The sequence below is a fragment of the Schistocerca americana genome, chromosome X, assembly GCF_021461395.2.
Source record: "Schistocerca americana isolate TAMUIC-IGC-003095 chromosome X, iqSchAmer2.1, whole genome shotgun sequence".
Classification (NCBI taxonomy): Eukaryota; Metazoa; Arthropoda; class Insecta; order Orthoptera; family Acrididae; genus Schistocerca; species Schistocerca americana.
In genome coordinates this window covers 850,856,484-850,881,953 of record NC_060130.1, presented here as the reverse complement: position 1 = coordinate 850,881,953, position 25,470 = coordinate 850,856,484, and the positions used below count along the sequence as shown (strand labels likewise).

Here is a 25,470-nt window from a genome sequence, read left to right as displayed (position 1 = left end):
TGGAATACCAATGGTTTGGAGGGAGCTCAAAAATCGTAGTGATGACTGCTATTTTTGTTCTTGCAACATACGAGGTTTCAATTTGAAAAACAGAAAGGATATTTCTTACCCTAACATTCAATCAGCCATTCGCCCTGTTCCTCATGGACCTGAAGTACCAATACCCTCTTCTCCAGATTCTTTGGATGATATAGATGATCACAAGTCACTGGCTCAGCAAGGTGATAGTGAAGAAGACAGAGATTGCTATGATCCTGGCACAACTGATTCCATTCCATTCTCACAATCTGAACTGAACGATTTAGTTAGAGACTTAGGCCTTTCTAAAGAATCAGCAGAGGTTTTAGGATCTAGATTGAAAGATAAACATGTGTTGGCTCAGGGTACATCCTTTTCTTGGTATCGATCAAGGGAAAAGGAGTTTGTATCTTTCTTCTCTCAAGAAGGTGACCTGGTGTTTTGCAGTGATGTTCCTGGACTTATGGCACGTTTCAAAATAGAATATGCTCCTGATGAGTGGAGACCTTTTACTGATTCTTCAAAAAGAAGCCATAAAGCAGTACTTCTACACAATGGCAATAAGTATGCTTCTATACCAGTTGGACACTCGGTTCACTTAAAAGAATGTTACGAAAACCTTGAACTGGTTTTAAACAAACTATGCTATTCAGACAAAAATGGACACTATGTGGTGATTTAAAAGTGATTTCAATGCTGTTTGGTGAACAAAGTGGCTATACAAAGTTCCCTTGTTTTCTCTGCGAATGGGACAGTAGAGACAGAAAGCAACACTAGAAAAAAAAAGCTTGACCCTTGAGAAAAACCTTGCAGGTAGGGGTTAAAAATGTTGAGAGAAAAAGTCTTGTGGATCCCTAAAAGGTGTTACTTCCACCACTTTACATTTAGTTGGGGCTGATGAAACAATTTGTTAAGGCATTGCCAAAAGAAGGGGCGTGTTTCAAATGTCTTTGTGGACAGTTTCCTGGCTTATCCGAGGCAAAGCTAAAGGAAGGAATCTTTGTCGGATCAGACATTAGAAAACTAATGACAGATCCGAAAATTGTGGACAAAATGGAAACAAAAGAAAAGGCAGCACGGAAATCTTTTAAATTAGTTGTTACCGGCTTCCTAGGAAACAAAAGAGATCCAAACTACAAGACAATCGTCGCAGATATGCTCGACAACTTTAAGAAGCTGGGCTGTAACATGAGCATTTAAGATCATTTTCTCCACTCACATTATGACTACTTCCCTGCAAACCTTGGTGATGTAAGTGAAGAGCACAGCGAAAGATGCCAAGACATCAAAGAAATGGAAAGAAGATATCAAGGAAGGTGGAATGTCAACATGATAGCGGACTACTGCTGGATGATAAAAAGAGATGATCCTCAACGAGTCCACAGCCAGAAAAGCAATAAAAGAAAACTGAAAGTGTTATTATAAGGACTTATGAGCTTAAAGAGAAATGGATTTAAAAGATTGGTTTGTGGGGCACTCAACTGCGCGGTCATCAGCACCTGTACAAAGTCCCAATTTTTACGCAGTCCAATTTTTACTCAGTCGAATCGAGTCTCTCTTACGAATGTTGATGATGATGAAATGATGAGAACAACACAAACACCCAGTCCCTGGGCAGAGAAAATCCCCAACCCGTCAGGGAATCGAACCCGGGACCCCGTGATCCAGAGACAGCAATGCTAGCCACAAGAGAAATGGAAGTGTACTGGATACGTAGTTTAGAACATGATTTATAAATAAAATAAAATTTTATAATGTTGGAAAAAATGTGATAAATTGCTTAAATTTTGTTATTATGCCCAAAAATACTTCCTTTTTTTCGAGAAAAGAAGACATGATAGAAAAAATGGATTGCATTTTTGAAATCAGCACTGAAAAGTACATAAAAGTCAGTTATCAAATTTCAAATAACTTTCCAAAAATATTTTTTTACAGACCTGTGTTATCTCGGCCATTCCAAGATCTTACAGTACAGCTATCTATTTGTGATTTTTTTTTCAAACAAACAGCTTCCACATTTTCATTTTCGGAAGGAACATTTGCTAATGTGACCTAGCTATTTCTGAAAAAAATTCAAGAATATTCTGTATCGTGAAATCAAGTGTAATCATGGAGCCAGGGTAACACCGCTGAATAAGTTCTTCTATATACTTATACTGCTGTATGAATTCTTCTTGCATGGCTCTCCAGACAACCTGTAAACAAAAAACATCTCATTAAATCAGAAAACGTATAAAGAAGACAGATCCAAACTGCAAGACAATCGTCGCAGACAAGCTCAACAACTTTAAGAAGCTGGGCTATAACATGAGCATTATAGTTCATTTTCTCCACTCAGATCTTGACTACTTCACTTCAGAGAGAGAGAGAGAGAGAGAGAGAGAGAGAGAGAGAGAGAGAGAGAGAGAGAGAGGAGGAGGAGGAGGAGGAGGAGGATGAGGAGGGACTAAAGCACAATACCTAAGCCAGATTTACAGGAAAAATAGTTGCTAACTTCCCTCCTTACCCAATTACACATAAGTGTTATTTTCTCTCCAAGATATTCATTATTTTGTGAACTAAAAAACAAAGGTATAAAAGTGGTTCTTTAAATCTTATTTATTCAATGTATAATGAATGTTATCTAGAGTATCACCGCTAATATTCATCCCAGAGAGATGTATAGGCAATATTAAAAGTTAAAGATGTATGAAGCCACACACTGTCAAGCTACCAATTATGAACAATTGATGTGGAGTACATATGATACAATAACTGCACTGTGCAATTTACCTTTATTATTAGAACAAGGAGAAGAATTATAATGTCACTAATTACCTGCAAAAGATTTTCTTGCTCACAGAGATGTTTCTCCACTTTGCGATACAGATTATCTATTCCCCTTTTCACTTCTCGTGCTGGGTATTCTTTTATCACTTTCCGCAATTCTTGTTTGCTGTAAGCCATCTGATAACTTATCTCCGATTCTTTAACACCTTGAGCAACTTTAGCTTGAACTCCATCAAAAAATAACTGCAGAATAAAAAAGTTGACAGTTTTAAACTTTAAACAGTTAAGTGTAGAAAGTAATATAGATATCTGCATATAGGTCTTCATTTAACAAATCTGTTATCTCTGACTTATAATAAATAAATCACGTTGCTATTAATTTTAATGTGGCACAAGTTTCATCCCCATGGCACTTTTTATATTATCGCCAGCAACAATTTGGCTTTGTTGTCATATTAATGACATGTTAAATATTTCAATAAAAAATTATCATCAGGACGCCACATGCACAATAGCCTGCCCATTTCAATAATTACTCTCAGACAAGCTTATTCCACTGTATCAATTTCTAATTCTATTTTGTCTTGTTACGGTTCACATAAATATTCTCTGATTGAGCTCATTGAAATTACATAATTTCACACTCAAAAGGATTCATTCATTCATTTAGTTAATAAAAGATTTCCACAGATGAACCAAAAAAATTTGAAATGGCAAAAAAGGCCTGACAAACAGGGTAGAGAATATATGAATACTGGGGGAAAACTTAGAGAGTAGTATTTTTCATCAAGCATCAGAGTAACTTTTTATTCACGTGAAAAATATATTAAATAAGTTCCGTTTTATTGTACTTCTTACGTGAGTTTATGAAATGATTGTTAACATTTAGTTACTGGAAAAATAATTACAAAATTAACACTTTTTATGTGTTATGGAGTAGGCAAACATTTCTGGTGCATTAACAGCCATAGACGTACATTTTGGTAGTGCCTTTGCATATTTTCATTTTGACACTTAGAAAGTATGATAAAATTTGCAGTATGTATACTATATGTCTTTTTGTGCAGAAAATTTTTTCTGCAGTCTGCTTTCTGTGGAAGGTGATGCAATTTAAGTGCTTTGCTGGAGGAAACAAAAAGGTACTGCCAAAAGATATTATTATTCATTGTCTCCTTTGAACATGAAGTGATGAACAAATGTGGTTATTTATATTGGTTTTTTAAAATGTGTTGTATACGCATCTGTACATTCAAATTTTAAACTATGCTACACAAATAAACAATCTGGTAAGAAACTTGAATATTGTACATTTGTTTGCTACTGAATTATATGTAATTTTGATTTAAATAGGTTTGATCCCACGTCATTTCTGAGCTTTTTTCATTGTCAGTCATTGTTGATTACACCTCTGTCAGAGCTTTGTGTCTGGAAAACTGCCACGTTGCAACATGGCATAGAATCTATGTTAAACTTTCACACTCCCAGCTGTGTAAGGCAGCAACCATATTAGACGATAAAAACTACATCTCCCATCTACACTACAATATAGTTTTCAAAGTATGACAGTATCACTGGATTGATAACATTTTTAACTTTATTCCTATAATTGCAACAGTTTACAAATCCTTTACTCTCTAGTCTGTTGGTACAATATTACTGAGAGTCATGTTAGTTCTTGTTCTTTTTCTATGCAAAACAGTTTGTTACATATTTCTTGTATTTCAAAGTCTGTTAATTTGTCTTTATCTTGATTTATGGTTGAAGAACTTAGAAGTTGAGGGATACTGGTTGGGCCACTTTGGCATAGAGGTGGTGAATTTCCGTAACTCCAAACTAGTGCAAGAGATGAGTTGGACAGTGTGGAGCTGTAGGCGGAATGCTGATGTGTATATATATATATATATATCTCTCTCTCTCTCTCTCTCTCTCTCTCTCTCTCTCTCTCTCTCTCTCTCTCCCTCTCACACACACACACACACACACACACACACACACACACACACACACACACACACACACACACACACAGAGAGAGAGAGAGAGAGAGAGAGAGAGAGAGAGAGAGAGAGAGAGCGCAATGATGACAGGGAAAAACTTTGGAAACTAGAATTGCGGTGGGGGAAAATGGCTCCCCTCTCCTCTTCTGAGCTCATGAGAGTATGCAAATTATGGAGAATATTCATACTGAGGGACTAGATAACTATAGGTGACAGATAAAATAAATAACAGGCAAATATACCAACATGCAGAGAGTAATAAGAATTACTAACAACAACGCCTTTACTCTGGAGTAATTGCTTTTGAAGCAAAACGTGTTTTCATGAAGAAAGAAGTTAAGAAAGAGCTACAGGAGTTGGGAATAAAAGACAGAGACGTGAATTCAGGCAAAATGTCAAGGGTTTCCAGAAGAAAACACAAAAAGAGAGAGGAGGGACATGGACATGAGAAAGAAGACAACTGAGAGTAAGAATAAACAAGTATTGGGAACGAAAAAAATATATATCATAAATCAGCCTTTTCACATGGTCCTGAGTTGGCCAAATTCAAATAACTGTAAAAAATTAATCTGAGTGTAACAAAAAATGTCACTGATTAGGTCTTGTTAAGGGCAATCAATTTACCCATGCAGAATTTATATGTAATATATGACACAGGAGAGACATCATGCACAGGGTAATACAATAGTGGAACTGATTAATTTATGGAGACTTTGAGGTAAGACTGAGACTGAGACATGGAGGCACGTGATTTTGGGATCACAGTAAAAGTATCATTCACAATCAGGAGATGTAATCATATTTATGCAGATAAGTTGGCGATTAGTAGGATGAGACCTTCTAGTTAAAGACCTAGAAGTAATCAGAAACTTGATCCACAGAAATGGAGAAATGAGATGTTGGCAAATGCATTTTCTCCTAATTTGCATATTTAATTGTAACACAATTAATTTCAATTTCCTTAAATTAAATATGGAAATTAAGAGAAAGTTGTGTTACATTGGATCAAGTTTCTGATGACTTCTAGATCTTTCAGTAGAAGGTCTCATCCTGCTAAGTTTTTACTTCCTTGTAATCTACTTTGTCATCAGCAAACGGTCTTAACTCAGAGTTTACCCCTTCTTCAATATTACTGACATAAATCAGGAAGAGCAATGGCCTCTGCCTTGTGATACACCTCTCTATCATTATTACCTTTGATATGAAGTCTCTGTTCTATGCGCTGTAGATATTCTGTCACCCAACATGCTACTAATTCATCAAGACCTAGTCCTTGTAGTTTTGTTAGCAGTACCATGTGATTCACCCTACTGAAAGCTTTGGCGTGATCATGGGCTATCCAATCAAGTTGCCCTCTCCTGTCAATCACATCTGATATATCCAGCTGAAAACGAGCTAGCTGTGAGTCCCATGAAAACCCTGTTGCTACGTACACCATCAACTTACTTCCAGGAAACACTCTTATATGTGTTTATCGGTGAACCTTTCAAATATTTTACTTACAATACAAGTCAGTCTGTAGTTTTTGCTATTGTTTCATTCTCCTTTTCCTTTGTATACCAACATTTTTACTACTGCTTCTTTTAATTCATCTGGGGGCCCACAATCATTCATAAATACATTAAATAGGAATCTTAGGTAAGGCACAGTGCTCCAACCCATGATTATTAGTATTTCTCCACTTATTCTGCCCAACCATACTGCCTTTCTTGGTCCTTGTGCTTTTATGACTACATATATATCCCTGTTATTAAATGTGAAACCTCTAACGACATCCGTCTCTGGTCTCTTTACGCCTTTCCCCTAGACCTTCCTACCCGTACTCACTGTACAACTATATTCCTGATTACATAGTTCTGCTTTTCCTGCAACCTTTTACTTGTTTGTTTGCTGCTTGAATGTTGGGAGTGTCTTTGCATTCCCTTGTGGCTTTTTCTACACCCACATGTTTCTCGACCTTTGATTGTAACTGTTCACCCCAACAATCAGCTGTTCCAGGAAATATTTTTCTGCTTCTCTCTTAACTTTATTTAACTCCTCCTTTATGGGTTACAGACAAGCCTTGCTACATTTTTACTTCCTGATCTTGTTCCTCTGCAATCTCATCCTCCTTTTTTATTATTCTCACTGCTCTAATGTAATAAACTGCCTCTGTGACTGCTTCATGACTTTTTGTGGCTTTACTTCACTTTCTGATATAATCTGCACCAGTTACCAGTTCTGACCACACTGTGTTAACATCTTTTCATGTGTTTTTACCGACCCCCCCCCCCCCCCCCCCCCAGTTTGACTTGTGATATATTTCTTAGATTTTTTCAACCTTGTGCTCTCTAAGAACACTTCAACTACTACAGCCCTATGTTTACTCATCCCCTCAATTATGTTCTGTTTCTGCCATATATCCCCAGGCTTTATGAGGAAAAAATCCTATAAATTATCACCCTTTGTATTTTCTATAATGAACTGCTCATAGCTCCCTTCCCAGATCAGCCTGTTCGCTGCAAGTTCGGCTTCTGAACAGCTAGAAGTACAGAAGCAGTAATAAATGATTAGGCTGACGAAATGGTTAGAAACTTGGATAACAGCAGTAGCCTTGTTGGAGTTATTTTTGATCTTTCTAAGGCTTTCAATATGGTTAGTTATTAAATCCTATTAAGCAAGTGCAATGAGAATAAAAGGAATAGATAATAAACGGTTTCAGTCATAGTTGTAAAACAGATCAGTGCAGTGCAATACACCTCCTCTGAGAAGGAATCTAGTGTTATCCTAGTTGTGATGGATATCGTGTTGGCAAGTTTCCACGTGTTCGAGCATTATACTTGCCATCAGTGTTATATAATGTGTTCGCATGTTTTTATTTTTTCACGGGGTGTTTTAGATTGAAGTTTCAAGATTTAGCTACATCACTGATTTACTTATTGTGCAAGTTTTACTTTTCAGCAGTGTTATGTAATCTGTTAATGTGTTTTCACTTTTTCCGTAATGCTTTTATTTTCAAAATTTCTTGCTCATTGATTTAGTTTTTGGGCACGTTGCAATCACAATTCAGAGTATGTATTTGTGATTCCCCTTGCGCCAATATATTAAGTGCGGCGGCTATGTCACCAGTCTTAATGTATGAGGTCTATACAAAAAATTTCAGAACATTTGTAACTTCGCACCACTGGTGTGTTGGAGCAAAATGCGGTTGGCATCCCTGCACACACCTGTGTTTAATGTGTAACTGCCAGAAGTATCACTGTTGTATGTCTGTTAGTTATTGTTCAGTGCTGTATTGAGTAGACTGTTGAAAGGACGAAGATTTGCAATGATAGATGAGATAAAAGAAAATTTGCAGACGGTGCTTTGCACGATCCCAGAAGGGGAAATGGCACTGGAAGCAGTGTATCAATTGTGGAGGAGAGTATTTTGAAGGAGACCATGCACATTAAGTAAAATGTAAGTGTAGAAACATTTTGTGGACAAAGTTCCAGAATTTTTTGAACACTCCTCATACTGGACTCTCATTCAGGAAGACCGGGGTTTATTCCTCGTACGGCCATCCTGACTTGGGCTTTCCATGTTCCTCCAAAGTGCTAATGTGAATGCCGAGATGGTTCCTTTGATTAGGCCACGGACAACTTCCTACTCTATCCTCACCTAAGCCTATCCTACTTTGTTAACGATTTATATATGTATATATTATTTCTGTAATGTATCTGACATGCTTGATACTATTGTACTAAATGGTTTATGGATGGATGGATGGATGGATGGATGGATGAATCAAAACATCAGGCACAGTTTCCTGAACTAATGAACTGAATTTTATTCTTTGCTGATTGTGCTCTTGCAGTTTACCAGAAAACACCTCAGTGTCCTTCCAGATGCCCTCTCATTTAACTAAAATTTTGACTCCCTTAATTTTATCCTGGATCCACACAGACATTTAAATTTTCACTCCTCTGCTAAACATAAGTTTCCCTTATTTTAATAATATCACACACATTCATAAAAATTTTACCACGTTTTAGAGCACGACCTGCCATCTGTGCCAAGTACTTATTTCTAATGAGCTTATTTTAGTCTAAGAACTGCACCCAAAGTGTCACACAGATCTTGAACACAGTCATTTAATTAAGACTGAACCAGTTTATCGTGTAATGAGGGAAGAGATTTCTCCAAATGCATTTTATACTATGATATTGCAGTGCCTGTGTTATTCTGATTACTATGCGAAGTTTCTTTGAACATGCATGCAAGCATAGGAACAGACACTGTGGCGATCACAGCCATTACGAAACACATCAAATGAATTTGCAATTTGAATAAGGTGCAACATCAGCTGTAGAATGGAATGATGACAATGAAAATTTGTAATGGACCTGGACTTGAACCCAGATCTTCGCAAGTGGTTGCCTTACCATTTGGCTATCTGTGCACGACTCACGGCCAGACCTAGACTTCCATATGTTGTAAGCCATACGTCTATGACCTGTACTCGTACATCCATTATGTATATTCCTGTACAGGTCAGACATTGTACTTGAAAGTCACTTGCCTGATATAGGCAAATAAATACAATATTGCAGTGCCTGTATTATTCTGATAATGATGCAAAGTTTCTTTAAGGTTCTGCAGTTTATTTGATTTTTCTTTCATCGCATGGCGTGGCTAAGGAGGGAAAGTTCTTTGGAGTCATAAAATCTGCAATGAAACATTCATATTTGTTTAGACTGACTGTCACAGCCTCATGGCCATCAGTTGGCAACTCAGGTCTTTTCTCTGTGAGATGTATCCACCTTGATGTTTGAGGGCGCTCCCCACATGTGCCACCTAGCTACTGTAAACAGCCACCAGTTTGATGGCCACTGACCATAGTTCTAGCGCCCAAAAAATGACAGATGCCTCCTCCCCAGCATGTGTGGTGAGGTAACAGCTGGGCCTCAATAATGCGATCCCTTTGTAGTCAGGGGGTTACCACAGTGCAGGTATCTGAGGGGCCCCAACACAGTTTGGCTACGATGCTCAGTATTGGGTGACCTTTGCTGCTCAGCCAACACTTCTATAAAAATTTTGAGAAGCTGGAGGTCAGACCCAGATGTGGGTACCAAACATGAGTTATGTGAAAGGAGTGTTGTAAACAAATGCTTGGGAAAAAGAGAAGGAAGTACCACAACTGATGTCTTACACGAGCCAGGTTGTCAACAATGCATCTGTTCAACAGACAAAGTCTGAAAAAAGATATAGTCAGAGGGTAAGAGTGCAGCACAGGAAAGGAAGGAGTCCTGCACTGGCTCAGGGACACATGTTTGTCATGCATATAATCACAAAAAATTTGTGAGTCCCTTAGGGATGTTTGACTAAGACTAATGCAGTATTGGGAAATGGTACACAGATTGTACTCAAATAGCAGTTTCTTCTTAATCCCTATTTACTGTATCGATGTGTTCCTCACATTAAGGAAAATCCATTAATAATGCATACACTGAGGAACAGAACAATGAAAAGTTTGTAACACATTAATTTTAAAGCATAATAGTCAAAATCACAACATTATCTCAGTTTAAAGAATAGTATCACACTCAATCTGATATCAAATACCAGTTAAAACTGCAGGGTCACCAATAAGACCTAAAACTTCACCCTGAAGAGAAGTATGTCAAGTACACACGAAAGTACAGACAGAGCTTGTCCTTGCAGAGAATGCTTTTACTTACAAATACCGGCTGGTTATAATTAAAGTGCAGTTATTCACGGAGCTTCAGTGCGGGCTGTAATTAATGTACGGGAGCAAAAATTGGTAGATATGCTAATGCATTAAAGGGGAACTGATTTATGTTGGAAAACAATTACTTCCAATTTTGACCACAAGGTTCAAATCTGGCGCCATACACTGTTTGGTAGACATCCATATTGTTATCTGGCAATTCATAACAGTTAATAATAAAATCAACATTATTTTTCTAACTTGTCACACCTTTTCTGCCCATGTTCCATTCCTAATCCATTACATATGGAAACATCTCTATACCATCTTGATTGCATTAATAGCGCCGTGTAAATCAGTTCCACATTACCGTACCTACCAAGTTTCGCTGCCATATGATAATTACAGTGCGCACTGGACCTTAGTGAGTAGCTGCACTTTAATTATAACCACCCAGTACACTTTAAACTGTTCTACGAAATTTTAATATTTCAGAAATAAATAAATCCTTAAATCCCCAAAATTACAATCTTACATGATAAATAACTACGCACACACCCCTGTATGGCTACATTTTCTGGGCTGACTACATCGTGCTGGCACTGTAGTTCAACTGATGTGAGTGGTGGGTGGAGTGGACAAGGAAAGCAAGGAGTTGGGGAGTGGGAGGAAGTGTGGCTGATGGCTGGTATGAAGTGGCAGAAGAATCGGATAGGAATGTGGCACTGATGAACTCAATCTAGATGCAGGCAGAAGGAGTTGTGTGCAGAAAACAATCATAGAATGTGTTACAAGGGTAAGGCGCATCAACATAAATCAGAGAAGCTGGTGTTGGGAGAATCAAGATGGCATGGACTGTGTACCTGCTACTAAAATTCAGAATTTTATGCTCAGCAGTGAGTTCTGCCACTGGGTGTCAGTTCCTGTTGAGTCTCTTGGCCACAACTTGACACTGGCCATTTACCTGGGTAGACAGCTGGCTGGTGTCATGACCACATAAAATACTTTACAGAAGTTAAAGCTGGCAGATGACACTGACTGCCTTCATAGGTAGCTCTGCCTCTGACAGGACAGCAAAACATGCTGCTGAGCACATAATTCTCAATTTCAATGGCTGTTTCACAACCCATGTCATCCAGATCCTTCCCCTTAACTCCAGCTCCTCTGATTTGCTGATCTGTAGATGGGACTTGACCTTGCGAAACATCATTCGATCCCCAAATTCCCTGGCTTAAATCTCTGTTAGCCTCCGCTCCACACCCATGTCCAACTGTGCCCCCAACTTCATTCATCTTGCATGCACACTCTCTTCTCCACAGTCTCTTTCTTCAATTGTTTTATCTCCACCTCCCAAACCACTCCTCAATGTCACTGTGCACATCTCGCCCTGCCTGCAGCCAGAAAGAACTCACCAGTGTCACATTCATACCCTGTGCATCTACTGCCTCTCCTTCTTAGCTTCAACCACACTTCCCCAACCCTCCCTCCTACTCTTCACCTCCTTGTCCCTATTTCCTCACCCCCGTCCAGCTGCAGTACTGGCACTACATAATCAGCAACAGCAACATGGTTGTACAGGTCACATGGTCTCGTGTGTTCGTTTGTTTCATAGCTATGAAGAAGGATTTGCCCAAAAGCTAACAATGTTATGTTTTGGTTATGTTCCTGTCAACAACTCAGTGCCTCAGCTATTTGGTGATTTGTCACCTTTACTGATAAAATTATTTGTATTCCATATCTATGTATAATTTGTATGATATGCTCCTGTTTCAAAGGTGTTATGAATGTGCATGGCCTACAGGAGGAAAGATTATTTTCAGGAATCTTACTCATTTCAATTTTCATTAACTTATCGTAAGTCTTGGATCATATCTTTTTCATTACTTTCTTATCTCAAAATATTTAAAATCTTGCTTGTATTCTAAGGTGACACTGTCAAATTACGCAGATCACAGATGCTGAATGATTTAGCTAGCTACAAGGCCTTAAACTTGAAACAATTTCATCTTTGGAAAGTGTCATTTTACATCCAAGTATGAACAAAAGTTTGGTCAGCTAAATACACTGATGAATAAATTTAATGTATTTTTTGTGCTCACATTCTTAGCTCTTAGTCAGCCGGTAGCATATGCATTGCTGGACAATGAATAAGGAAAGGCACAGGAAACATAAATAGTGGATAGAATTTGTACACAGATTTCATCACAAAGTAACTTACATTTAATTTTATCAAAGGTCTTCCAAAATACTGTGTAACATATGCTTTCAGAGCTTCACTATACTTCTGTTTTGCTTCTTTTCGTAACCCATCTAAAACAGCAATTTTTAACTGGGACAGCAGAGCATGCAGGTGATGAAAATTTTCTGCAAAATGAAACAATATAGAAGACATATGAATGTGAAATTCAAGTTTTTGAACACACTTACCGCTCAAAAAATATGACTGCAAATACTGTACCCTACAAGATAATTGAAGCACTACCATTATGTCTAAAATATCTAAGTACAGTTACAATACCAAAGGTTTCTTCCAATATGGAACCTCCTGCACACAACTCTACTCCTACTCCTCCTCAAAATGAACCTGCATTATAAATTTTGATTCTATAATTAGATTCATGAAATACATTATGACATGGGATGTGGTAAGAAGGAATTATTAAGAAGGAACAACTTTAAACCATATTTGGCAATACTTCTACTGTCTGCCAGATACATGATTTATTTCCTTGGGCAAACTGTCAGATAATATTACAACTTTGTATTACAATTTCTTCTTTGTGCAAAAGTCAGATTCACTACAGGGAGGTGCAGATCATTTTTTCTTCGAGATTGTATTAATGAATCTCTGTCTTACTCTCAAAGTGCAATGGATTGTTGACAACAAATTCCATCAGTGGATTGGCATACTGTGAGGTTATGGTTAATATTCTAGTTGCTTAAACAGATGTGTGTCAACTCCACAAATAATTCTGATTCTGGATGACAACTTTATTTCATATTTTAAAAAGATCCCTGAAATTTCTAGACTTTTTCCCAATGTCAAATTTACCAGAACCAATTATTGTTTAATGTGAGAACAACATTTACTTTACTAGTTTTCATGACCACAAGTAAAATGTTTTTAGTTGTCTTGTGATTTACTGGTGATTATTTCAAGTCCAGCTAGGAATCAAAACAATGTACATATGAAATACTATTTCTGTTGCTGTTCATGAAATAATGCTCAATCGTAACAGATTGTAACACACTTACTGCAGATAAACTTAAAATATTTCATTACAAATTTCATTTACACAATGTGCATTATTTTATCATTCAGACGCCAGCATCTGGACCATTTCTAACTCTCTTAAAATGTCTGTGTGGTTTATAGCACTAACTAATGACTTCTGAATACAGAATGAATTTACTCCTAGTAACAATACCAAATTAAGCAAGTGTAAAAATGTCAGTGGCAAATTTGGTGGTCAATGATTCTACTTGTTCTATAGTAGAAGAAAAAAAATATTCACCAGCTTTTTACATAAAATGATAAAATGTTTTGTAAACTTCCTACATAGGGAGAAACAAATGTTTTGATACAATTAGAGAAACCAGAGCCCTCATAGAAAGATTTAAGTATACATTTTTCCCACATGGGATGGTTCAGAAATATTCTGTAATTTGTTCTGTGAAACCTACACCAAGCAGTGTGTGGCGGAGGGCTGTTGGTGGTAATCATATATGCTCTAAATCCTCGATGAAGATTGAATTTCGGAATTTAGAGAGCAGCCCCTTCTGTTTAGCGCGTCGTCTATCTGCAAGTGTGTCCAACTTCAAACTTTCTATGAGATTTGTAATGCTCTCGCGATGGCTAAATGTACCAGTCACGAATCTTGCCACTCTTCTTTGGACCTTCTCAATCTCTTGAATCAGACCCAACTGGTAAGGGTCCCATACAGACGAACAATACTTCAAGACTGGACGAACTAACGTATTGTAAGCAATTTCCTTTGTTGAAGGACTGCATCGCTTCAGGATTCTACCAGTAAACCACAATCTAGAGTTCGCCTTACCTGTTACATGTGTAATCTGATCATTCAATTTGAGATCATTTAGAATAGTCACACCCAGATACTTCACTGATGTTACCGCTTCCAAAGACTGCCAGATACTTGTGTAGAGTTTATGGAGCTTGGGCAGTAGGCAAAAGGTTGATGTACAAGGGATTAACAGTGTGAGGATGTCAATACGTCAGGTCATAGGACGCAGGAGATGCATGAGGTCATGTAATGGAATCACACTGGTATGGCTTGTAACTGATTTGTGTCAACAGTGGTGGGGTCAATAAGAAGGATGATAAGGTCAGGGTTGGTTTTTGTCTCATAGATATAATATTTGACACACTGGGGGAGATTTGGAGAAGGAAAGTTAAGCCAGGTTGGAAGCGAGGAATTCCTGGGAGACTGTCATTGGCTAGTCGAGTGGAAGGGGCTGACACCATGTCAGTGTGTCCTGGAAGGCTGTCGGTGGCTAGTCGGGTGGAAGGGGCTGACACCATGTCAGTGTGTGCTTCTGGCAGGATGTGGAGAGTAAGGTAGGTGGCGCCCGCCCGGTTGGCCGTGCAGTCTAACGCATGGCTTTCCGGGCGGGAAGGAGCGCTGGTCCCCAGCACGAATCCACCTGGCGGATTTGTGTCGAGGTCCGAAGAGCCGGGCAGTCTGTGGATGGTTTTTAGGCGGTTTTCCATCTGCCTCGGCAAATGTGGGCTGGTTCTCCTTATTCCGCCTCAGCTACACTATGTCGGCGATTGCTGCGCAAACAAGATCTCCATGTACGCGTACACCACCATTACTCTACCATGCAAACATAGGGGCTACACTCATCTGGTGTGAGATGTTCCCTGGGGGGGGGGGGGGGGGGGGGGGGAGACCATCGGGGGCCGAACCGCACATTAACCCTGGGTTCGGTGTGGGGTGGCAGAGGGGTGAACTGGACTGCGGTAGTCGTCGTGGGGTTGCGGACCACTGTGGCTGCGGCGGGGATGGAGCCTGTCCATCGTTTCTAGGTCCCCAATTAACATAACATAACATAAGGTAGGTGGCGAAGACATCTTTTGCACTGAAGTAAATGAGTAACAGAAAACAGGTCCTTTATTATTTCAGCAAGTACAAACGTGTATTTGGGGATAAAAGTGAAACATTTAGAGGGGACGAAACTTCTGTGAGGGTCAGGTTTCTGGAACGTATGTTTATGACAGCACTGACAGCCTGGAGAGGGTGTTCGGCAGCAGGGTGTTTCTTGTGTGTGTGTGTGTGTGGGGGGGGGGGTGTTAAAGGAAGCCTCTGGAGATAAGAAAGGCTGATTAGGTCAGCAAGGTACGCTATTTATTTATTTATTTCATGTTCTGTAGATCCAGTTAGTGGGTCAATCACAAGGATATGGAATGTGTCAAATTGTACGGGTTTCAATTTAAACTTACAATAAATACAAGGGCAATTCAATGCCAAATTGTACATAGTTTAAGTAAGACATACTATAAATACAGTAATAGATACAATGTCAGCTAGATAACATAACAACCATTTAACAGAAAAAGGAGTTTCAAATAAAGGTTAAAAATAAGAGCACAAAGTTAAATCAGATATTAGGCCTACAAGAGTAAATACAGGTACAGCCAATCTGTTGTTACAAAAAGTGTGCTAATGCTCAAATGGACAATAAAATCAACTGAACTACTTCTAGACACAATAAGTTTAGTGATGGTATACATTTTCTTTCAAATATTCATCCACAATATAAGAAGATTTCTCTGTCAGGTAATCTTTGAGAACTTGTTTAAATTTTGGCAGTTCTGTATGAACACATTTGATATGTAGTGGGAGAGCATTGAACAGCTTAATGCTGGAGTAGTGAACTCCTTTTTGTACCAGAGTAAGGCATTTCATTTTGAAATGTAGATTGTTTTTGTTTCTGGTGTTATAGCCATGGAATTTACTGTTGTCTTGGTAGATATAATAATTTTTGCACACAAAGGTCAGCAAGGGAAAAATATACTGTGAGGCAGTTGTTAGGATACCTATCTTCCGAAACAAGTGCCTGCAAGAGTGTCTTTGATAGACCCCACACATTATTCTGATTGCTTTTTTTTGGATGGTGAAAACTTTTTTTGCAAGTGGTTGGTCCCCCAGAATATGATAGCATATGACATCAATGAGTGGAAGTAGCCAAAGTAGGCAACCTTAATCATGCCAACTTCTGCCACTGAAGAAATTACCCACAATGCAGATGTTGCCGAGCTAAGTTTTTTACATAGATGAAGAATGTGAACTGACCAATTACACTTGCTGTCTATATAAGCACCCACGAATTTTGTATCTTCAACTTTCTGTATTGGTTGATCTCTACATTTTATGTTAATTTCATCGAGATTACTTTGTGGTGTATGGAACCTCATATAATGAGTTTTATTTGCATTGAGTGAGAGACCATTTGAGGAGAACCAATTTAAGATGTCATTAAAAACAGTATTTGTAGTTTGTTCAATATTGTGATCTATCAAATTATCAATTAGAATTGTGGTATCATCAGCAAACAGGGTAAATTTGCTGTTTGGAGTCTAAGAGGTTGATAATGGGGCAGGTTGTAGTTATAGGTTCTTTACTGGGTAGAAGTACTCTTGGCTGGGAGTGCAGTGTAAGCAGATGAGAGAAATTCCTTACATGCTGTCAAGATGTCACTCTAGTTGTTATACACCAACAGTGCCTTTAACGGAAATGAGATGCATGGAATTATTGTCAGAGAGTAAAAGAATTTTTCAAAATGAGTAGGAGCAGTTAGGAGTAGAGGCAGTTAGTACAGATCTGAGAACTGAATATGAGTATTGAGGATAAGGGTTTAATGGAACTGGAAAAGAAGTTCTTTATGAGAAGACGGGTGACAGCTAGAAATAAAGATCTTATTAGTAAGTTCATTGGGAGGGATACAAAGTGCTAGACAGTAGTTTGTAGGACTAAGGACAGTTTTCTGAACTGCCAGGGCAAGAAAGGGCAAGACTTTATGGTTAGATAGTCAAGAGACAAAATACAACAGAAGAGGATTTAAAAAAATAAAAAAAATATATGAAAAATAATTTTAAATATAAATTATTGTACCAATAACAGGCATATATGGAATTTAAATAGCTAATAAGATGAAGTTATAGAAAATTAAAAGAACGGATTAGAGACAGTGTTTAATGATGTATAACTGTTTCTGCTTTGAAGGCCAAACCTACAAATAAATATGTGGAACTGCAATGGGCACCAACATGACCCCATCTTCATTATATGACCCCAGTGTCTCCACTCTTTCCACCAGAACCTCAACATCTAATCCCTAACTGGTTTCACCTCATCCTTCCCAATACAACACATTATCTTCTTAGGTGTTTATCTCCACCTGTCATAAAATACTCTGGTCATGATACAGAAACCAATCACCAACAGTACCTCCAATTTGACAACTACCAACCATTCCCCTTAAAAAGTCCCTCATGCATGTATGCCAAATCTGCTGTAGGAACGAGTTAGTGAAATACATTGATATCATAGTCTTACAGTCAGTTATCATGCCCAAATTTTACAACAAGAAATGTGAAGCCACTGTCCCGTGCTTCCCTCATGAGGATGTGAGAAGTTAACTTGCTTTACTCATTTTCACCCAGTAATGTCTCACAGCATTCTATTCTGGAATAACCTGACTCTGAAGATGTAAACATTTGCGACAAAGAAGCATGTAAGTCAAATATATGGGGCCAACTCTAGAACCTCACAGACAGCCCTTTAAACAGTTGGGATTACTGACAACTGCCTCACTGTACAGGGTAGTCCACAGGTGTGAAACAACAATTCTGAAACTAAAACGGGTGAATAAACAGAAAAGTTAAGTCAAGTAGTACAAGATGGGAGAGGGGAAACCCTGTGAGGCTATGTTAACAAACTTGCAGCCATTTTTGAAGTTGCCATTGTAAATGCAACTTGTAATTTCCAAATGGAGAGAGGTGGGGAGGGGGTCATGTGACATAACACACACAGAATTAAATGAGAAAAACAATGGTACTTTCATCTGAGCATAGCTTTATTTATTCTCAAGTTATGGCTGATGTTTCTTCCTACAGGTGAAGCAAAGCTGATGGCAATAACACAAACCAAACACACTGAGATCTTCCTGATATCAGAAGAGGGGAGTACCCATATTATCACAGAGGACTTCAACCAATGCTGATCATAGAGCACCCATTACACAGTGTGTGGTGGTGAAACTGGTTACAAAATTCCATGAAACTGGTTCTGTTGTAGATAAACCAAAAGTTGAACAACTCAGAATGGCCACAAATGAAGCAAGGTCAACTGTTGGTCTGGCTTTTTTTTTTTTTCTTTCATTTTAACTAAACGAGTCCATAATGCAGTACTCACTGCATCTTGCAGCAAAACTGGGATCAGCTGAAAATCAACAATGAACGGTGGCCACACGTAAATGGCACCCTTCAAAAAAGCAAATGTTAAAAATCTCATCTAGGACGATGTAGATCACTGAGTTCGCAGAATTTGAGATGAGCAAATTGGATGAAAACCATCATTTCCCCTACAATTTACTATTTATTGATGAAGCTAATTTTTATGTGATTGGAGAGGTAAATAAACAGAAATACAGATACTAATCAGGTGGTAGCTGTCAATGGATGGATCCATTGAGGGTAGTTGGTACATCAAAATTTATAGTTTGGAATGGAATATGGAGTTCTCATATTGCTGGGCACTTCTTCATACAGGGTACACTAACATCACCTCATTATCTGCAGCTGTTAAACAAAGATGTGCTTTCCAACTTTCTTTAAATACTATGGTGCACTAACTTATTACCAGCTAGCTGTCCAGGCATACGTGGATATCCAGTTTCCTCAGAGACTGATAGGTCACAGAGATTCAGTGGAGTGGCCATAATGTTCCCCAGATTTAAGTCCTTTGGATTTCTATCTGTAGGGATGTGTGAATGTAGTGCCTGTTATAAAGACCAGAAACCTTTCACACCTCAAGGAGCAGTTTGTTCATACTTGTGTTCATATTCCACTACATGTGTTAGTTAAACCCCATGAGGAATAGTGAAGTGAATAACAACCTTATAACATGCCTAACACAGCCTGTAGCCTTTATGTGTTACCATTGGCATTTGCCTTATTCAGTACTAAATGTGACATACCCGAGAATTAAAAAAGTTCTGCTCAAATGAGACACACCATTGCTTTTCTCAAGTAATTCTCCGTCTGCCTGATATGTCACATGACCCCCTTACCCCAAATGGCTGCTGTGTTGGTAACAATAGCTTCACAGGTTTTGTCCCCTCTTCAATCTCACACTACTTGACTTTAGATTATTGTTTACTCACTTCTCTTTGTTTTAGAATCGTTATTCCACACATATGGAGCATCCTGTACATTTATTCCCATATGAAGTTTGTCATTAACAATTTATCACAATTAGAAAATGATAGTAACATTCATAAATTAGAAGGAGAAATGACTTACACTCTACTTCACTCAGCCTCAGTGTGGCACAGAAAGCAGTGAGGTAGTCACCCATAGAAGTCTTAGACCCACTTACACAGTGGTGTAAAGAATATCATAACAGACAACAAAATTAACTTCTTACCCAAAATACTCCTCATCCTCCTCTTGATGATGACTTACCAGGAACACTTGCCCTGTACACTCGACTAACACATCCTACCACATTACAGTCATGGGTATACTACGTCAATGCAATGCCTTCAAAAGCTGTTTCAGTACCCACCCTGTTTGGAAACCCTGCACAACACTTAATACTCTGAACTATTTAGATGGAATCTGTCCCTCTTATATAATACCTCACCCCAATTCTCCCTCTTCCCCTATGTCATACTTCATCTGAAGTATCACCTGTCTCTTCTGTCTGTACCTCCTCCCCACCCCCATTTTCAGTTAACCTGAATAACCAGGCATAATCAGTGTCAATGATGATTCCACTTGGACTGGATGCATTTGAATATCTGTGTGGTTATGGAGACTTGAGAATATAGACGGTGGTAGCTCCAAGGCAAGTAAGTATCTGTGCCACAGCAGACAATCTGAGCAGCGCTCTTAACATTCTTTGCAGATGATGCTATCATTTACCATCTTGTAAAGTCATCGGGTGATCAAAATCAACTGCAAAATAATTTAGACAAGATATCTGTATGGCACAAAAAGTGGTACTTTACTCTAAACGATAAAAAGTGCTAAGTTATCCACAAGAGTACTAAAAGAAATCCACTAAATTTCGGTTACATGATAAATCACACAAATCAAAATGCTGTAAATTCAGCTAAATACTTAGGGATTACAATTATGAATAACTTCATTTGGAATGATCACGTAGATAATGTGGGTACAGCAAACGAAAGACAGTGATTTATTGGTAAAACACTCAGAAAATGCAACTGGCCAACTAAAGAGACTGCGTACACCATGCTTGTCTGCCCTCTTCTGGAGTATTGCTGTGGGGTGTGGGATCTGCATCATATGAGACTAATGGAGGACATCGAAAAAGTTCAAAGGAGGGCAGCTCATTTTGTATTATCACAAAATAGGAGAGAGAGAGTGTGCGCAACGGACATGATGTGTGAATTAGGGTGGAAGTCACTAGAACAAAGGCATTTTTCGTTGCGGTAGAATCTTCTGGTGAAATTTCAATCACCAACTTTCTCTTCCAAATGCAAAAATATTCTGATGGCACCCACCTACATAGTGAGAAATGATCACATGATAAAATACGAGAAATCAGAGCTCACACAGAAAGATTTAAGTGCTAGTTTTTCCAGCATGCTGTAAGAGAGTGGATCCATGGAGGGGTAGCTTGAAGGTGGTTTGATGAACCCTCTGCCATACACTTAATTGTGAATTGCAAATTAATCATGTATATTTAGATGAACATACTGTGTTAGGCTGTTATTGATCAGTTCTAGGTGAGTTGTCTTTCCTCGTGTTTTGTTTACTGGATTACTTTATACAAGGGTTGGAACTTAAATAGTGGCAACTATTTATTAACAACCGATACAAAATAGTTACATGTTTGCACCTGCTACTGTCGTTCAAAGTAGTCATCAGCATTGTGTAGAACTCATTGCTAGCAATGTGGAAGGCATAGTATACCATTAGCACAGCCTGTTCTGTTGATGGTGCGAATGGAGTGGTCTACTGCCTGTCGAATCTCTGGAACAGTTCTGAAGCGAAAGCCACGAAGTGGTTTCTTCATCTTCGGAATCAAATCGAAGTCACAAGGACTTACATCCGGGGAGTATGGTGGATGGTACAGTACTTCCCAGTCCCATCGGCTGAACAGAGCAACCACAGCCTGCGCTGTATGCGCCTGCGCATTGTCAGTCAAAATGATGGGTGGGTTGCAAAGAAAGTGTCGCCGCTTCTTTCGCAAAGCTGGTCACAGGTGATGCTCCAAAACTGAACAGTAATACCGTGCACTGATGGTCTGCCATGGAGGAACGTAATGCGTTAGGATAACGCCATCGCAGTCGTGCGTGAGAATCACCATAACTTTCACCATACTGGGGCTCTGATGCAATTTCGACTTTCGCGGCGACCCATAATGACGTCATTCGTTGGATTGGCATTTCAGTTTTGGCTTGTGAGATGTGGCCCATGTCTCATCCAGTGTTGTAATACAGTGTAAGAAAGCCTCTCCTTCAAGCTCATAGCGCTCCAAGTGCGTCTGAGCAGCGTCGTAATGCATCCATTTCTGCATTTCTGTCAAGTCATGCAGAATCCATCGTGATGCAATTTTTCGCATGCCCATGCGCTCCTTCAGAATGTGAAGCACAGTCGTATGCACTAATCTGGTTTCGCGGGCGACCTCACGAATCGTATAGTGTCGATCACTGTCCACTAATGCGACAACAGCAGCTTCAGAGAGGCTAGTATGACCTGCCCGACGCATGTCTACTACTGTTTGCCAACCTTTGTTGAAGGCTTTTGCCCAATGTGTCACTGTTCTGTATGGCAATGCTGATTCCCTGCATGCCTGTTGGAAGACCTTGATGACACTGTCATGCTGTATGGCCTCTGTCGCATTCAATCTTGATCCAACTCCATTGTTCCTGTTTTGAAAACATAATGATACCGTTACATTAGACTGCGCGCTCACAAGTGACTGTGTTTCCTTTGATTGTGCGCATGCCGGTGACGTGGGATGGGCGAGTTCATTTGCTCGGAGGTAAGGTAGGTGTGTCACCAATGTGTGCTATCAGTGACAATAGTACATTCCATTGCATAGTGTCTCCACAGCAGTGTTGCCACTAGTTAAGTTCCAAGCTACGTATATAGGAGAGCAAAGAAGTATTACGGAAAGCAATGCTGGAAAGAAGTTGTTCACTCATTATTCACTGGAAGATATAATGTAGTTACTAAAATATTGTGGGAGTGAAAATTCTTGATGGTAGCTACCCAAAAATGCAGCATCACTTTTTAAACAAAAATTCAGCGCGAAATCAGGTATGATATGAGAAAGGAAAGAAATAGCTATTTAAAATAGCAGAAATGAACATGTATGCCTTTAATAACTAGTTTCAGAAGAAAACAAACACACAATATATTTGACAAGCACAAAATGGACCTCAAGTTGAAATGACTATATTTTATGAAGCAATAAAGAAACTGTCCAGGATGCAACTTTCTAATTCACTTTAGAATTTCAAGTAGTATTACACTTTTAATCTTCAGAATAAAAATAAATACAATGTATTTCAAAAAATGAATATTATAATACAAAAAATGTCAATTATTTAACAAAGTTCCTTACGCACACTGCAAACAATATTACACACATGAAAAAGCTCTTAGGTGGAGTCCGGCACATGTTCAAGAGAAATTGAGGGTTTAAAGCTAATTATAATAGAAATACTATACAGAGAAGGAAAACATTAGCAACATTTTTGATGTCATGCAGGATGCACATTAGTCATCCATCTTATACAGATAACTAATAGGCCACATAACTAGAGTACCAAACACAGTCTGAAGAAACTTTGATGTCACCATTCTCAAAATTTAATGTCTCACAGAGCCTCCTCATCCAGAAATGGGTTTTCAAATCATTAAGAAAATGTGACATTGTAGCAATGACTATGACTCTCCTGCCTGTGATGTACCTATATCAGTACACTGAAGAATGCAAATGTCAATGCAAGGCTTCCATTAGACCTCATCAGGATAGTGGGAAATTCAGAACTGAAAGATGAATCACATCACCTAAAATGTGCAAACAACAAAATGCAGAAAAGATGGATTGCTTCTTAATGTGTCATCTTTACACTAAGTAGCAATCTATCTTCTCCTACATTGTTGATATTCTTATCTACAGTTTCCATTGTTTAAACTATGCAAACTTAGATGAAATTCTCAGATCCTGGGAAAATTAAGTAAAATATCTTAATTGAACCCTTTCACTTCTCTGAAGGCAAACATAAACAACAAATGAAAGAGCTAAAAAGAACAAGTTTGAAAGTATGCCAGAATATCAGTTACAATATGACCAAAACAGTATATGATCAACACACTGAAAGGACAGCAGTACAAATTAACAATGAAGCCACAGAAACTGTTCATAAATGTCCAAATTTAGGGCAGTTGACAACAACAGCAGGATGAATAAGAAAACAAGACTGAAGCTTAATTGGAGTTTTTTTGGTGAAGTAAATAGAGTTTTTAAAACTGTTACAATGAATTTTGACTGTTGTGGAAGATTTAATTATGACAGCAATGAAAATGAAATTGAAGTCAGTGGTATATGTAGCCAGGCGTATGCACCAAGGAATATGTTTGCTGAATTCCAAGAAACAAGAACAAATTGAGATGGAAAAAAGTCTAAAGGAGGTCTTTATTGAGAAGCTGATGCAAAATGATGATGATGATGACAATGGCAGCTATAATGTCTAACCACAACAGTAACAACTGCAGAATTGCTGCATTACCTAACTAATGTAATTAACTGTTACAACGAAGAAAACCATGTTCAACTGATCAAATAAGATCAAGTAGCTACGCATGTAACATTGTATATCATTCAAGATACGTTTAAAAATTCTTATAGATACAGAAACCACAAGACTAATAAAGTTAAGTCTGATGCCAACTATATCAGGGCAACATATTATGCCAATAAGTAAATTTAAACCATCAAATCATATGTCAGAGAGGTGACACCTTCACACAAGGTATAGGGGGCAGCCATCATCAGTCTACACAGCACTAATGAGCACTATAGGTGTTTTGAGAGGAAGAACTGTGCGTCTCTTGAGTCTCATCAGCCACAAGCAATTACCCACAGTCAGGAATGACTGCCTTGAATTTCATTATTGGCATGCACATGGCCAGTCCATCAGAGCATCAAGCTGCATGTTTGAGAAAACATGCATGCAACTGCTATTGTAACACACAGTTGGCAGGTTTTGATATGAAGGTGTTAAATGTAATGTACATCAAATACACATACCTCCCCTCCCCAACATACTGCACTAAGGGACAGTCACTACAGCCATGAATGAGAAGTAGCACACAAAAACATCTTAGCAATAAAGATCCTTTGAGCAATGGAGGCCAGAAAGTTTTGTCGAGAATGAATCTTTTACTTTACAGTGGAGAGTGCACTGATTTGAAAAGTCCTACCAGATTAAAACTTGCTGATTGTGCTTCGAACCTGGGACCTTTGCCTCCCATGTGTAAGTATTCTAATAGACTAAGTTAGCCAAGCTTGACTCATAATCTGATCTCCCAGCCTCACTTCCATCAATACCAATTCTCCTACCTTCTAAACATAACTGAAAATCTCCTGTATACCTTACAAGACAAGCACTTCTGCAAGAAAGGATACTGCATAGAAATGGATTAGTCACAGCCTAAGGGACTGTTTCTAGAATGAGTCTTTCATTCTGCAGCATAATAAAGTATGC

General features: G+C 38.6%; 1 protein-coding gene across 4 annotated transcripts in view; it reads right to left on the bottom strand.

Moving 5' to 3' along the window:
- The window catches only part of LOC124555302 (exocyst complex component 1), a 277,770-nt gene that overhangs the window by 17,732 nt on the left and 234,568 nt on the right, over window positions 1-25,470 (bottom strand). For 3 of the 4 annotated variants that reach the window (XM_047129176.1, XM_047129177.1, XM_047129178.1), the window contains 3 exons: window positions 12,692-12,837; window positions 2,836-3,030; window positions 1,432-2,213 (listed from right to left, as the gene is read on the bottom strand). In XM_047129176.1, the coding sequence (XP_046985132.1) occupies window positions 2,061-2,213; window positions 2,836-3,030; window positions 12,692-12,837 (494 nt within the window). In that variant the 3' untranslated portion in view covers window positions 1,432-2,060. Of the gene's footprint in view, window positions 1-1,431; window positions 2,214-2,835; window positions 3,031-12,691; window positions 12,838-25,470 lie in introns of those variants that run through there. The other variant, XR_006968531.1, reaches the window with a different exon arrangement.